This window comes from Pan troglodytes, chromosome 11 (assembly GCF_028858775.2).
Source record: "Pan troglodytes isolate AG18354 chromosome 11, NHGRI_mPanTro3-v2.0_pri, whole genome shotgun sequence".
Lineage (NCBI taxonomy): Eukaryota > Metazoa > Chordata > Mammalia > Primates > Hominidae > Pan > Pan troglodytes.
Window position 1 is genome coordinate 9,981,950 of NC_072409.2, and position 16,557 is coordinate 9,998,506.

At 49.6% G+C, this 16,557-nt stretch overlaps 1 protein-coding gene across 1 annotated transcript in view; it reads right to left on the reverse strand.

Annotated features, from left to right (window-relative positions):
• Positions 1–16,557, reverse strand: part of ODF2 (outer dense fiber of sperm tails 2) — a 44,716-nt gene extending 28,159 nt beyond the window's left edge. The window contains 6 exon segments of the mRNA XM_024345906.2: positions 1,325–1,485; positions 3,445–3,615; positions 11,570–11,638; positions 11,914–12,030; positions 12,919–13,009; positions 16,322–16,557. Coding sequence (XP_024201674.1) covers positions 1,325–1,485; positions 3,445–3,615; positions 11,570–11,638; positions 11,914–12,030; positions 12,919–13,009; positions 16,322–16,485 — 773 coding nt within the window. The 5' untranslated portion in view covers positions 16,486–16,557.

A 16,557-nucleotide genomic window follows, 5' to 3' on the forward strand; every position in this document is an offset into this window, starting at 1 on the left:
GGACAGCCCTTCTGGCCTGGGTGGCCTTCAGAAAGGACCAGGGCCAGAAGTTACATCTGCCTGGGCACCAGACCAGGGCCTCCACACCAGGAGACATTAGCTACCTGTGGCCCTGTTTCTCTCAAACAGCCACCATTGTCATATCTGCACTGCCCCCCTCCACTGTCACGCCCTCCTACCCACCATCTTCAGATACGATTTTGAGCCCTTCTACCTCTTCTCTACGCTGCAGCCAAGGCTAGTCAGGCCACCTCCCTGCTTTTAAAACTTTTCCATGGCTGTAGGCTGGATACAGTGGCTAATGCCTGTAATCCCAGCACTTTGGGAAGCCGAGGCGGGCAGATCACTTGAGATCAGGTGTTATCGAGAGCAGCCTGGCCAACAGGTAAAACCCCATCTCTACTAAAAATACAAAAGTTAGCCGGGCATGGTAGTGGGCACCTGTAATTCCAGCTACTTGGGAGGCTGAGGCAGGAGGATTACTTTAGTCAAGGAGGCGGAGATTGCAGTGAGCCAGGATCACGCCACTGCACTCCAGCCTGGATGACAGAGCGAGACTCCATCTCAAAAAGTTTGAGATGCCTCCCAGGATCAAGCAGTTCTCCTGCCTCAGCCTCCAGAGTAGCTAGGATTATAGGCGCCCGCCACGACGCCCGGCTTAGTTTTTGTATTTTTAGTAGAGACAGGGTTTCACCATGTTGGCCAGGCTGGTCTCGAACTCCTGACCTTGTGATTTGCCCACCTTGGCCTCCCAAAGGGCTGGTATTACAGGCGTGAGCCACCACGCCCGGCCAAATAAATTAATTAAATAAAATAAATCCTTTCCATGGCTTCCAAATGCCCTCAATGCAAATGCCTCAAAGTGGCTGCTGAAAGCCAGCCCCCTGCCAACCTATGTGGCCCCCTTATCCTCTGCCCACCCACTCTGGCCTGCCTTCCATTTCTCAGCTACAAACACCTTCCCACCTTGGGGCCTTCGCATAAGATGTTCCCACTGAGTAGCGTGCTTTCTTCCCTAGCACCCACCTGCCGAATGCTTAACCATCCTGCAGGACACCCCTTAAATATCACTTGTTCCAGAAACAGTTCCCTGCTACCCAGTCCCACACCACAATCCACGGGGTCCTCCCTTTCCCTCATAGTACAAATCATAAGCACAACCAGGTAATTAACTGTAATTAATTGTGTGACTGTTGAACAGGCTCCAGGGCACAGGCACAGTGCCTGTGCCCACCTCCTACATTGCTTTCCATTATTGCCCAGGGCTCAGGGCAGCCTGGCAGGGAGGAATAGATCAGCGGGGACAGGGCAGGAGCCACCTTACATGGTGAAGTCCTTCTCCTCCTTCATGCGCTCAATGTTGTGCCTCAACACCGTGTTCTCGTGCTCAGTCTCGGCCAGTTCGTGGGCCACCTCCTCCAGCTCTTCCTTCCGTTCCTCCAGGAACCTTTTGGCCATCTGGCGCTCACCTTTTTGCATCTTGACCTGTGCAGGAGGACCCAGGCAGGGGCCACTGAAGGGAGGTCCTTCCTCTATGCCACATTGCTAGGCTCAATGCTTTGAACCAAAATAAGGCCCCGGCCAGGCGTGGTGGCTCACGCCTGTAATCCCAGCACTTTGGGAGGCCAAGGTGGGTAGGTCACTTGAGGTCAGGAGTTCGAGACCAGCCTGACCAACATGGTGAAACCCCATCTCTACTGAAAATACAAAAATTAGCCAGATGTGGTGGCACATGCCTGTGATCCCAGCTACTCTGGAAGCTGAAGCAGGAGAGAATCGCCTGAACCCAGGAGCCAGAGGTTGCAGTGAGCCGAGATCGTGCCCACTGCACTCCAGCCTGGGCGACAAGAGCAAGACTCCATCTCAAAAAAAAAAAAAAAAACAAAAAAATAAGGGGCCTTCCAATTGAGAACTACACAGGCTGCATGCCAGGGCCTTATGGGTGCAATCTCAGTTAACTGCCATGAAGACTGACTCTCCTGGGAGATGCTGATTCTCTTTTTGTAGATGAGGAAACTCAGTACAGAGAGCCCCAGTGACTTGTGGGTTGGGAACGAAGCCAGGTTGCAAACCGTGGTTTGGCTGGCACACCATAGGAGGAGAGATGTCACAAAAAGGCTCTTGCACTTTGAGTTATAGGGGAAGAAGGGCTTTTTTTTTTTTTCTTTTGAAACAGGGTCTCACTCTGTCATCCAGGCTGGAGTGCAGCGGTACGATCTCAGCTCACTGCAACCTCTGCCTCCTGGGTTCAAGTGATTTTTCTGCCTCAGCCTCCCAAGTAGCTGGGATTACAGGCGTGTGCCTGGCAAATTTTTGTATTTTTAGTAGAGATGGGGTTTCACCATGTTGGCCAGGCTGGTCTTGAACTCCTGACCTCAAGTGATCTGCCCTCCTCAGTCTCCCAAAGTGCTAGGATTATAGGCATGAGCCACTGCGCCTGGCCAAGAAGGGCCTATTCTAGGCAGCCAGCCCTAGGTTCTCCAGGAGGTTCCCTGGACCTCGAGTACAGGGTGGAGGATTAAAGACACAGGTCGTGTTAGCAGTGAAGACATAGGCTGACATAGCAATCCAAGCCTGAGGCCTGGATTTTAATGACAACTCTGCCAATTTCCTAGTTGGGGACCTTGGACTTCCAGGTTCTATTTCCAATTCCATTGTCACATCCCACCCCAAGAGACAGCACAGCAACTGAGGACAAACTTCCTTGGGCTCTTTGGGGCTTTGTTTTTGTTAATTTATTTATTTATATATATATATATATATATATATATATAATTTTTTTTTTTTTTTTTTTTTTTTTTTTTTTTTTTTTTTTGAGACAGAGTCTCTCTCTGTCGCCCAGGCTACAGTGCAATGGCACAATCTCAGCTCACTGCAACCTCTGGCTCCTGGGTTCAAGCAATTCTACCACCTCAGCCTCCTGAGCAGCTGAGACTACAGGTGCACGCCACCACGCATGGCTAATTTTTGTTTTTTAGTAGAGACAGGGTTTCACCGTGTTGGTCAGGCTGGTCTCGAACTCCTGACCTCAGGGGATCCGCCTCCCAAAGTGCTGGGATTACAGGCGTGAGCCACCATGCCCGGCCTGTTTTTGTTAAACCTTATATAAAGCGGAAGGCATAGACCCTAGTTTCCTAGGTATTTCATCTCTGTAATGAGGACAGTAACACCACTGGCTTCACATGCTGTTGTAAAAATTCAAATTGGACTACCATGTGGAGCACCAGGACAGCTACGTGCTCAATAGAGAGGGCCCTTGTTGGTGGGATGGGATCCCATGCTGCCCCAGCTACCTCCCGGGGCAGGCAACTGAAGCCCGGGGCAACCCTGCAGAGGAGGCCTGAAGGCCTACAGACGCAGGCTGAGGGACCAGGCAGGAAATCCACCTGGGTGCTCCTGCACATCCTCAGGGTAGTAGCTATCCCAGCCCCCTACCTCCCTCACCTCAGACTTCAGACAACCAACCGCATTCATTAGACTATCAATCTTCTTATCATAACGGTTCATTTTACAGTGACCTGAGTCATCATCTTCTGTAGAGAGGTCACTTAACCGCAACACTGAGACCAGCTTTTCTGAAGATGGTGGCGTGATCTCCAGGCAATGAGGTGGATTCTGATGTAGAGGAGGGAGAAACACATGAACTCAGAAGGCAGAACCTTGACCACAAGTTCCACCACTGGAGGCTTATTTACTGATTAGACGGGAAAAGCTGTAACAGCTAACTCGGGGACCCCAGGAAGAACATACTCTGAACCCTCGTGATGGAACATTACCTATCCATGTTTAAACGATGGTTTTGGAGAATTCCCAACATCAAAATTAAAAGCTTGGGCTACAATGTTAAGTTTAAAATAAAGAACATAGGCTGGATACCCTGTAAAACCAGTATATTGGGAGGCCGAGGCGGGAAGTCAAAACCAACCTCAGCAACATAGCGAGACCTTGTCTCTATAAAAGTAAAAGAATTAGCTAGCACTGGGCACGGTGGCTCACACCTGCAATCCCAGCGCTTTGGGAGGCCGAGGCGGGTGGATGACCAGAGGTCAGGAGTTTGAGACCAGCCTGACCAACACGGTGAAACCCCGTCTCTACTAAAAATACAAAATTAGCTGGACATGGTGGTGCATGCCTGTAATCTCAGCTATTCAGGAGGCTAAGGCTGGAGGATCGCTTGAACCCGGGAGGTGGAGGTTGCAGTGAGCCAAGATCGCGCCATTGCACTCCAGCCTGGGCAAGAGGACGAAACTCCTTCTAAAAAAAAAAAATCAGGTGGGTGTAGTGGCACATGCCTGTGATCTCAACTAATCAGGAGGCTGAGGCAGGGGATTCCTTGAGTCCAGGAGTTCAAGGCTGCAGTGAGCTATGACAGCACCACTGCATGCCAGCCTGGGTGACAGAGTGAAACCCTGTGTCTAAAAATAACAATACTCATAAAGAAATAATATAACAAATCAGCAAAAACATTAATAATACCCAAAGTTGGCAAAAGTTTAGGGCAGTACATTTTTTTATACCTAGGGTAGAAATGAAATATGTCAAAAGTCTTTTAAATGAATATGAATAGCTGATAGTGGATTAGTTACAAAGGTAGATGAATCTGCTGAAAAGGTATTGTAGAAACAAGTGGGTAAATTTGAAAAAGGACCAGATATTGTATGATATTAAGAAATGCTCTTAGGAGTAATCAGTTATTTTGATGATGTAGAAAAATATTATAAATGCACATGGTACAATACCTGGAAAGTATTGTATTAAAAAAATACAATACTTTTTAAATACGTCAGTATAAAAAATATTTTAGGGCCAGGAGCGGTGGCTCATGCCTGTAATCCCAGCACTTTGGGAGGCCAAGGCGGGCGGATCACGAGGTCAGGAGATCGAGACAGTGAAACCCCGTGTCTACTAAAAATACAAAAAAATTAGCCGGGCGTGGTAGCAGGTGCCTGTAGTCTCAGCTTTTTAATTTTTTTTTAAATATTTTAAAATGCATATATGCTTCAGGAAACTTTATGCAAAGCTGTAAACACTTTGCTTTTTTTTTTTTTTTTTTGAGACAGGGTCTCACTCCATCGCCTAGGCTGGAGTGCAGTAGTGCCATCTCAGCTCACTGCAACCTCAGCCTCCCAGGTTCAAGCAATTCTCCTGCCTCAGCCTCCCGACTAGCTGGGATAACAGGCACCTACCACCATGCCCAGCTGATTTTTGTATTTTTAGTAGAGGCGGGGTTTCACCATGTTGGCCAGGCTGGTCTTGAACTCCTGACCTCAGGTGATAAGCCCGCCTTGGCCTCCCAAAGTGCTGGGATTTCAGGTATGAGCCACCACATCCAGGTATATATATTACTTTTAGAAGAAAAGAAGTTACTTTTAATACTTAAAATGACAAAAATAGGAAAATGTATAAACAGTCATGTGCCACGTAACATTTCAGTCAGCAATGGACTGCATATATGACAGTGGTCCCAAAACACTGTATTTTTACCGTACCTTTTCTATATTTACTACGTTTCAATATGCAAATACTTACCATTGTGTTAGTTGCCTACAGTATTCTGTACGGCATCATGCTGTAGAGGTCTGTAGACTAGGAGCAATAGGCTATACCATACAGCCCAGGTGTGTAGCAGGCTCTACCAATCTCGGTTTGTGTAAGTACACTCCATGATGTTTGCACAGTGATGAAAGTGCCTAACAACATGTTTCTCAGAATATATCCCCATTGTTAATTGATACATGACTACATATATATATATATATATATATATATATTTTTTTTTTTTTTTTTTTTTTTTTAATTGAGATGGAGTCTCGCTCTGTCACCCAGGCTGGAGTGCAGTGGTGCAATCTCGGCTCACTGCAAGCTCCGCCTCCCAGGTTCACGCCATTCTCCTGCCTCAGCCTCCCGAGTAGCTGAGACTACAGGTGCCCGCCACCATGCCCGGCTAATTTTTTGTACTTTTAGTAGAGACGGGGTTTCACCGTGTTAGCCAGGATGGTCTCGATCTCCTGACCTTGTGATCCGCCTGCCTCGGCCTCCCAAAGTGTTGGGATTACAGGCGTGAGCCACCACGCCCGGCCACATGACTATATATTTTTTAAAATGACAAATATATATATATATATATATGAGAAAGTGTGACTAGTTACTCCTTGTGATGGGGAGGGAGTGACATAGACAAAAGCCAGGGGCAGCTTCTAGGATGCTGGGTGATCGTTACACAGGTACCTTCAGCTTGTGAAAATTCATGGAGCAATACACTTCTGATGGGTGTACATCCCTGCACTTTTCCATTTTTTTTTTTTTTTGAGATGGGGTCTCTGTCAAGCAGCCTGGAGTGCAGTAGCACAACTTTGGTTCACTGCAACCTCTGCCTCCCAGGCTCAACCGATCCTTACACCTCAGCCTCCCAAGTAGCTGGGACCACAAGTGCACACCACCACACTGGGCTAATTTTTTGTATTTTTGGTAGAGATACGGTTTCGTCACATTGTCCAAGCTGGTCTCCAACTCCTGAGCTCAGGTGAACCGCCTGCCTTAGCCTCCCAAAGTGCTGGGATTACAGGCGTGAGACACCAGGCCCGGCCAGTCCTCTTTTCGTTTTTCTTTTCCGTTTTTTTTGTTTTTTGTTTTTTTTTGAGATGGAGACTCGCTTTGTTGCCCAGGCTGCAGTGCAGGGGCGCGATCTTGGCTCCCTGCAACCTCCGCCTCATGGGCTTAAGCAATTCTCCTGTCTCAGCCTTCTGTGTAGCTGATATTAGTGGCGCGACCACCACGCCAGGGTAATTTTTGTATTTTTAGTAGAGACGGGGTTTCGCCATGTTGGCTAGGCTGGTCTCAAACTCCTGACCTCAGTTGATTTGCCTGCCTCGGCCTCCCAAAGTGCTGGGATTACAGGAGTGAGCCATTGCTCCTGGGCCTGTACTTTTCAACAAGAAATTTTGAAACTTAATAGAAGCCAGAATTGAGTAGCTGATTATTTTTCTGTATTTTCAAATTTCCCTAAATAAAAATAGATCACTTTTTTTTTTTTTTTTTTGAGACGGAGTCTCGCTCTGTCACCAGGCTGGAGTGCAGTGGCGCAATCTCAGCTCACTGCAACCTCCGCCTCCAGGGTTCAAGCAATTCTCCTGCCTCAGCCTCCCAAATGGCTGGGACTACAGGAGCGTGCCACCATGCCCAGCTAATTTTTGTATTTTTAGTTGAGATGGGGTTTCACCACGTTGGCCAGGATGGTCTCAATCTCTTGACCTCATGATCCACCTGCCTTGGCCTCCCAACGTGCTGAGATTACAGGCGTGAGCCACCGCGCCCGGCTGATCACTTTTAGCAATAGAGGCAAGAAAAAAACCTAGACCTTCTTTCTCCCAAAGCTGATCTTATATTCCAGGAGTTGTAAGATATCAAACAAGAACCCCACATGCATACAGCAGCTTTTGGTCTTCATTTCCATATCTTCCTCAAACTTCCACCTCCAGGGGCTGTTCCCCTTCCGTCCATGAAGGACAGGGTTGAGTTAGGGCCTCTCAGGGCCACAGGAAGCCACTGGCAAGTGGAAAGGGGCAGACACAAGAATGAAAGCAGAAAAGACAGCTACTGTTTCAGGTGCTGAGAGAACCTGGGCAGATCACCTCTCTGGGACCTTCCATCTCTAGGATTTGGCAATGGGGCTGGAAGTGGCATTATGCTTTCCAGAGGGGATTATTACCCCTAGCAACCCATGTCAACAGGAAAATTTTTCATAGCAGCATCTCTGTGATGTGTACTTTGAAAACTACCAAGGAGGCCAGGCACAGTGGCTCACGCCTGTAATACCAGCACTTTGGGAGGCCGAGGCGAGCAGATCACTTGAGGTCAGGAGTTCAAGACCAGCCTGGCAAACATGGTGAAACTCCATCTCTATTAAAAATACAAAAACTAGCTAGGTGTGGTGGTGCATGCCTGAGTCCCAGCTAACTCAGAGGCTGAGGCAGGAGGATCACTTGAACCTGCGAGGTGGAGGTTGCAGTGAGCCGAGATCATGCCACTGAACTCTAGCCTGGGCAACAGAACAAGACACCGTCTCAAAAAACCAAAAACAAAAAAACCAAAACTACCAAGGCTTTTTATTTTTTTAAAAGGCATTTTTGGGCTGGGCACAGTGGCTCACGCCTGTAATCCCAGCACTTTGGGAGGCCAAGGCGGGCGGATCACGAGATCAAGAGTTCGAGACCAGCCTGGCCAATATGGTGAAACCCCGTCTCTATTAAAAATACAAAAATTAGCCAGGCGTGGTGGTGCACACCTGTAGTCCCAGTTACTCGGGAGGCTGAGGCAGAAGAATTGCTTGAACCCGGGAAGTGGAGGTTGCAGTGAGCTGAGATTGCACCATTGCACTCCAGACTAGATGACAGAGCAAGACTCCGTGTCAAAAAAAAAAAAAAAAAAAAGGCATTTTTGGCTGTGCGTGGTGGTGGCTCACACCTGTTATCCCAGCACTTTGGGAGGCTGAGGTGGGCGGGTTACTTGAGGTCAGGAGTTCGAGACCAGCCTGGCCAACATAGCAAAACCCCGTCTCTACTAAAAATACAAAAATTAGCCAGGTGTGGTGGTGCATGCCTGTAATCCCAGCTACTCGGGAGGCTGAGGCAGGAAAATCGCTTGTACCCAGGAGGTGGAGGTTGCAGTGAGCCGAGATTGCGTCACTGCACTCCAGCTTGGGTGACAAAACGAGACTCTTTCTCAAAAAGTAAATAAATAAATAAAAATAAAGCATTAAACCTTGCCATACCTCAGAGGCAATCACTGCTTACCACTACTTGCATATTCTCCTAGAAAACGTTCTGTAGATATAAACATATTCTCCCAGAAAACGTTCTGCACATACAAACATATGCATTTATACATGGACACAGATGCCCATTTTCTGCACAAATAGGGCCAGCCAAATGTTATATGTTGTGCATCTCCATGCTTCATTATCATGCATAAATATCTGTCTCAATCTTTTTGTTTTTGAGACAGAGTCCTTTTCTGTAACCCAGGCTGCAGTGCAGTGACATAATCACAGCTTACTGAAATCTCAACCTCCCCTCCAAGTAACTAGGACTACAAGTGCGTACCACTGCACCCAGCTAATTTTTTATCTTTTGTAGAGGCAGGGTCTCGTCGTGTTGCCCAGGCTGGTCTTGAACTCCTGGGCTCAAGTGATCCTCCTGCCTTGGCCTCCCAAAGTGCTGGGATCACAGGTATAAGCCACGGCAACCAGCCTCTACCTCAGTCTTTGCAAGGCTGCATGGTATTCCATTGTATGGATGTATCATATTTCTCTTTTGTTTTGTTTTGTTTGAGACAGGGTCTCACTGTGTCACACAGGCTATGCAGTGGCATGATCATGGCTCACTGCAGCCTTAACCTCCCTGGCTCAAGCGATCCTCCCACCTCAGCCTTCTGAGTAGCTGGAACTACAAGCGCATGCCACCACGCCCAACTAGTTTTTTATTTTTTGTAGAGATAGGATCTCACTATGTTGCCCAGGCTGATCTCAAACTCCTGGGCCCAAGCGATCCTCCCTCCTGGGCCTCCTAAAAGTGTTGGGATTACAGGTGTGAGCCCACCACGCCCAGCCAGATGTATTATAATTTAACCAACACTCTCCTGATGGACATTTAGGTTGCTTCCAATTTTTCTGTTACAAACAATGCTATAGCAAAAAATCTACAAAAAATCCCAGCACTTTGGGAGGCTGAGGTGGGCGGATCATGAGGTCAGGAGATCAAGACCATCCTGGCTAACACGGTGAAACCCCGTCTCTACCATAAAAAATTAGCCGGGCGTGGTGGCGGGCACCTATAGTCCCAGCTACTCGGGAGGCTGAGGCAGAAGAATGGTGTGAACCCGGGAGGCGGAGCTTGCAGTGGGCCGAGATTGCACCACTGCACTCTAGCCTGGGTGACAGAGCGAGACTCCGTCTCAATAAAAAAAAAAAAAAAAAAAATCCCTGAACTCTTCTATGATGTTTTTAGGACAACTTCCTAGACGAAAAATTACAGAATCAATGTTTAGACAAGTGCTGCCAAACTGACTCCAGAACAGCTGAATCAGGTTCACAGTCCTATAAAAAACGTTTTAAAAGATTCGGGCCGGGTGCAGTGGCTCACACCTGTAATCCCAGCACTTTGGGAGGCTGAGGTGGGCTGATCGCCTGAGGTCGGGAGTTCGAGACCAGCCTGACCAACATGGACAAACCCCATCTCTACTAAAAATACAAAACTAGCCGGGATGGTGGTGCATGCCTGTAATCCTAGCTACTCAGCAGGCTGAGGCAGGAGAATCGCTTGACCCAGGAGGCGGAGGTTGTGGTGAGCCGAGATCGCACCACTGCACTCCAGTCTGGGCAAGGGCAACAAGAGCGAAACTCCATTTCGGGAAAAAAAAAAAAAAAAAAAGATTCATTGGTATCCCATATGCTTGATGGCAGGAGATAGTTGTCATTTTTTAAACTTTTTCCATTCAAGAAAAAAGCTCTTTTTGTTTAAAAAAAAAAATACTGCGGCTTTTAATTCACATTTCACTGATTATTAGTGAAGTATATGTAGTAAAAAATGTAAGGCAGCATTCTAATTTCAATCCTTGTAATTTATTGTACTGGTCAGAGCAGTTTCCATTTAATCCTAAGAAGGCCCCATACTCCCTTTGTCTCTAAGGGAAAGGAGTCTCCTTTGTCTGGTAAATCAATGAGTCAGTTTTGACATAGTTTTATGAGGTATGACTATAAACTTCAAGGAGTTACTTTTGTTTTTCATTTCTATTTTTTTTTTCTTTTCACTGCTGGTATGAAAGATTTCTAATGTAATAAACTATAAGAAAAATAGGCTGGCTGCGGTGGCTCACGCCTGTAATCCCAACACTTTGGGAGGCCGAGGCGGGCGGATCACCTGAGGTCAGGAGTTCGAGACCAGCCTGGCCAACACGGTGAAACCCCATCTCTACTAAAAATAAAAAAATCAGACGGAAGTGGTGGCGGGCGCCTGTAGTCCCAGCTGCCAGGGAGGCTGAGGCAGGAGAATCACTTGAACCTGGGAGGTAGAGGTTGCAGTGAGCCAAGATCATGCCACTGCACTCCAGCCTGGGCAACAGAGCAAGGCTCTGTCTCAAAAATAAAAGAAAGAAAAGAAAAGAAAAGAAAATACATGTGATGTGGCTCCTCAAAAGCAAAGCAGAGAGGCTAAGAGTACTGCCTCTAGAATGAATCTTAACTCCAGCTCTGCTACCTTCTCTGTGACTCTGGGAAAATCACTTCTCTCTGAGGTCTGGTTCCTAATCTCTGCCTTTGGACAGCAGGACTTTCCACACAGCAGTATCATAAGAACTCAAGAAGATTCACACAGTTTCAGGGTTTAGCAAGGCCCTCAGTAAATGGGGTCTGTTAGGACATTCCAGTAGCTATAGCTGACCCTGAATCATACCGAGGCTGAGGCCTGCTAGGATCTGAGCAGTCCGAGAAGAAAAGCCTGGGCAAGGGTGAGCCTACCTCCCACTTGCATCCCACAGGCCGGGCAGATGATTTTCCAGGGGGCATCCAAGGTACCTTGGTTTTCACCCGGACACTCCGCCGCACATTCACAGTGTCCCCTTTCATTCCTCGCTTGTGAGATTTCTGTGGAAAGGGACAAACCCAGGGTCACTTCCACACCCAGCTGGCCACGGTGCCACGCTAGCGACATCCCTCTCCGACTGGCAGAGTGCCTCTTCTGACTAATGTTACTGCTGCTGCTCCTGGATGACAGGCCTGCCTACCTTCTAACCAGGAAACCGGCCTCCGAAAGAGTGTGTTTGTCTCCCAAACCTTTGGAGTCAGAGTGCGAGGAGGCTGGGCTTAGCAGGATCACTCAGATCCACAGCTACTACCTCGCCCCACTGGCATGCTCCTACCTGGCTGCTGGTCGCTGATGGTTTCGGGAGTTTTTTTATGTGGACGTGGACAGGGGTGTTCTCATCCACGTGAACATGTAAGGGGGGAGTTGAAGAGCGGTCCTTCATGGTTGGCTTCTGGCAGGTGGGGGAGGACAACACAAAAATGGTTGATCTGTGGATGAGCAAACGGCATAAAAACAGAGCTCACAGCCTCTGGGGGCCACCAAAAAGCCTAGCCACCAAGCGAGCAGGACAGCTACCAACTACTGGCATGCAGGCAGGGAGTAAGGCGGGAGTATCATTCAGCAGGCTCCTGCAGAGATCCCAGCAGAAGACCACAAGGGAGATTCTGGTCCACTCAAGAGAGGGTCTGCAAGACCCACCCGTTCTAGAACAGATCCCAGACGCCGGCCCCAGGGTCCTTAGGGCTGGATCTCCTCTAAACCTGCTGGAATGCACAGCTCCTCCTTGGATTTAGTGAAGCACAGCGGAAAGCAGGCGGATCCTTCTACACAGTGATCTCAACTGGGCATGCAGATTGGCATGGGAAACACAAAATGCTCAGGGTGCAGAATAAATCAGAGAGCAGGCAGATCAAAGAACAGGAAAACAGAAAGCTGGAGGAAATCCTAAGGATGAGAAGGTTGTCTAGATTCTAAAGAAAACATGAGCAAGGCAGAACCGCAGCTACAAACCCCTCAACCACCACCAGCTCTTATCCTTCCCCTCATTCTTTAAACTTTTTTTTTCTCTTCTTTTTCTTTTCCTTTATTTTAAAAATCTCAAGATTTTAGGATTTGGCTGGAAGAATAAGTCTAAGACAATTTCCTCACACCCGGCAGCCTTACCACAGGCAAAAATGATGATCATAATTAAAAATCAGCAGGGTATGCACAACAGCACCTAGCAGAGCAACTGGGCGGCGATGGTGCCCAGCAGGGTAAGGCACCTCCTAGAAACGGTGTGCAAAAGCATTTTTAGCAAGGTGACCAAAGAGGGCTGCTACGTGAGTGCATCACCTACCGTCACAGTTACACTGGGTGCGCCACAAGGTGCTCTCAAGACCTTTTTCTGCGTGAGACTCGTTACTCCGTTCTTCCCACACGATGGAAACCTGCACCCAGGCACAAGAACCAGATTGTAAGCAGAAAACTAGGACAATCTTATATTTCAGATCTCATGAAATTACACACTGACTACGGTAGCTAACATGTTCATGGCTAGGAAAACCAGCCTGGAATTCCTTCACTCCCCTGAGATGAGCACCAGATGTGCGTGGTGTGCCCAGCAGTGGGATGGACATAGGGTGACAGGCATTTGCAGGCTGGACTTTTAACATATCGTCACATCACATGTATTATGACCCTTGCTGAAAAGCCTAGCTGACATCCTGCCAGATGACAAAAAGCAAGCAGCACATGAACAGCAGCCAAGGCGCTGGTTTGGCCAAGGGTAGAAGCACCCAGGACAGTGCCTGGAGCAGAGACGGCCCTGGAGAAAGATGCAGTGAGTGAATGACAAAAATAGAGCATTAGTGGCCACAAGCCATGTCTCATGCCTATAATCCCAGCACTTTTGGAGGCCAAGGCAGGCAGATTGCTTGAGCCCAGGAGTTTGAGACCAGCCTGGGCAACATGGCAAGACCCCATCTCTACAAAACGTACAAAAATTAGCTGGGCGTGGTGGTGTTTGTCTGTAGTCCCAGCTACTCGGGAGCCTGAGGTGGGAGAATCAATTAAGCCTGGGAGGTGGAGGCTGCAGTGAGCCGTAACCACGCCACTGCACTCCAGCCTAGGTGGCAGAGGGAGACCCCGTTTCAAAACAACAACAAAAAAGAAAAAAAAATTTTTCAAAGAGCATTAGGCTCAGGCACGAGAGGTCACTGTGACGCACACTCATCAAATTAAGGCTCAAATATTCCCCTAAGAGAATAAAAAAGTATCTATTTCCCAAAATATTCCACTTGCTATCCTTTAAGCTCTTAAGCAGCAGGGGATTTTTTTTTTAATGCCATGTGTAATTCACTTTGCTTACACATATACTGTACAGCTCCATCACCAGATCTGCAAAGACAGCCAAATAAAAAAAAAAAAGAGAGAGAGAGCAAAAGTTTATTTGCTCCAAAATCTTTCAGCAGTATATCCAAGAACTCCAGGATGGGAAGGGTCTTGGAATAACCATCTGATCTACCTCATTGCTTTTTTTTTTTTTTTTTTTTTTTTTTTTTTTTGAGATAGAGTCTCGCTCTGTCGCCCAGGCTGGAGTGCAGTGGCCTAATCTTGGCTCACTGCAACCTCTGCCTCCTGGGTTCAAGCAATTCTCCAATTCTCCTGCCCCAGCCTCCTGAGTAGCTGGGATTACAGGCGTGTGCCACCATGCCCAGCTAATTTTTTATGTTTCTAGTAAAGACGGGGTTTCACCACGTTGGTCAGGCTGGTCTCAAACTCCTGACCTCAGGTGATCCACCCACCTTGGCCTCTCAAAGTGCTAGGATTGCACAGGCATGAGCCACCGCACCTGGCCCCCCAAAGTGGGGGGAGATCAGAGAGGCTGAGCGACCAGGGGGTGGCAGGGAGGGTGGGGCAGAGACAAGGAGGTCCCAAATTATCATCTTGCCCTCTTTACAAACACTTGGGGAAAATAATGCAACATCAAAATGCAAGGAAAAAAATACTTGAGCACTTTGGTATGCGTTTTGCTGTATGTGTATTACATCGTGATTTTAAAAAGAGGGGGAAAAAATATATACATATATATAGACCTCTACTGATCCTTTAGCCAAGGAATACCAAAACTGAGAAGACAGGCTTTTTTCCCTAATCATTTAGAACATTGTTCATGTAAAGCCAATAGCTTTGGGAAATCTCTCAGTGGGTTTCTTGTCAAACCTCCTGGATTCCATTATCTTGCTAACTGCCACATCCACCTCCTACATGTTATTTATTTACACCTCGACTCCCTTCAAAAAGGCTCTGACCCTAGTACTCTATTATATAAAGACAACAAGAGCGACCCTGTTTGCTTCCAGGAAGCTGTGACATCTGGGGAGGGAAGGAGCGAGGGAGGTAGAGCTAGGATTGTGTATATATTTCGTTCCCCCTTCCCTTTAAAAACGATTTTTAAACGTTTTGGTCCAGACTTTCAGCAAACACAATGAGGAAGCTGGAAGCCTCAGGCGAGCCTGCCCTGGGGACCCCTGGCCACCTTTCCCTGCCCTCCGGCGCAGGCGCCTCCCACATCGGCAATACCTGGGGGAGCCGCCTGAGGATGAGGCAGACATGGCTAGGCATCAAAGCCGCAAAGGTGGGCAATTGGGTCAGCAGGCTCTGCTCAGGGGGACCCAGAGGGGCGGGCTTGTCAATGAGCCTCTCAAGGGGCCCGGCATCAAACGTGCTCTCTGAGGGGAGAAGGGTGGAAGCTTTGGGGTTGGCAGTTGGATGAAAACTTGGGAGGCGCTCCTCTACTGTCCAAGTCGCACAGCAACTGTCCTGCCAAGGTAGGGGGAAATAGTAGAGGCTGAGCGACCTGGGGGCAGAGGGGAGGAAGGGGAGGGGATGGGGCAGAACGGCGAGGGAAAGGACCACCGCGCCCGGGTCCCACGCGGAGGACTGCCGGTGGCTACCGGGGGAAACCTGAGGCGCCGGCAGACGTGCGGAGAGGGCGGGTGAGAACCGCTCGGCCCCAAGTGGGCCCCAGAGGGCCGGAACCGCGCAGGGAGCCGCGGGGATGCTGGGGCGGGGCCGGACAACTGTCTCCTAGGAGAAGGGGCGTTCCCGGAAGAACAGGTGCCCGAGAGGACCAATAGTGTTTAAAGGAGGGAGGTGCGGAGGTTGCACGGGCCCCGGGCGCCCCGCCGCGAGGGAAAACCGAACAGAGTTCTGAGCAGGATAGACGCCGGGCTGGGAGGGGGCGGGCGGGACCCCCCCCCCGGGCGAGGGCCCTGGCGACACGGAGACGGTACCCGGGGGACAGCGCTGCCTACGGAGGGCGGACAAGTGACTGCCATGTGGAAGCCCGAGGAGAGGAGGAGGCGGTCGGGGCGATGCCGCCGACGGGCAGCAGAGCGAGGGAGAGCCTCTGTCGGCGCAGAGAAGGGACGGCCACCCACCAGCAGGCAGGAGGGTACCGGTTTCTGCTCACAGAGAGAAAGGCGAAGCCCTGCCCGCGGGCGGCAGAGGGGCAGAGCACCGTGGTAGCCAGGAGAGGAAGGAGGCGGCCGACCGCCCGTTAGCGGGAGGAGGAGAGGCCCCGCGCCGGTGGGCGGGGCGGGGGCCCAGGTTCTGACAGGAGGGGGACGAGCGCGACGCGGCGGGGAACCCAGGACCCGACGGCCCCGCGGGGTCGACCGCGCCGGAGGTGCGAAGACGACGGTCTCGCCCGCGGTGCCCCGGAGGGCGCTGGATCCCGCCTGCCGGCGGCCTCTCACCAGGAGCGACACGGCTGCGCCCAGAAACGCCGCCTTATGTAGTCTTTGAAGTCGGAGGCCAGGGTTGTGCCATGGAGACGCCGCGGCGGATGCAGTCTGGCTCTGGCGGCGGCTCCTCCCCGCTTCCGCCTCCTTTTCCGACACCCGGTCGGCAGCTCGCCCATTGGCCAGTTCAAACCCCCCCGGGAGCCGCTTGGGTTTCGCCATCGAGGCCCAGCCCCTAGCGTCACAGAGAT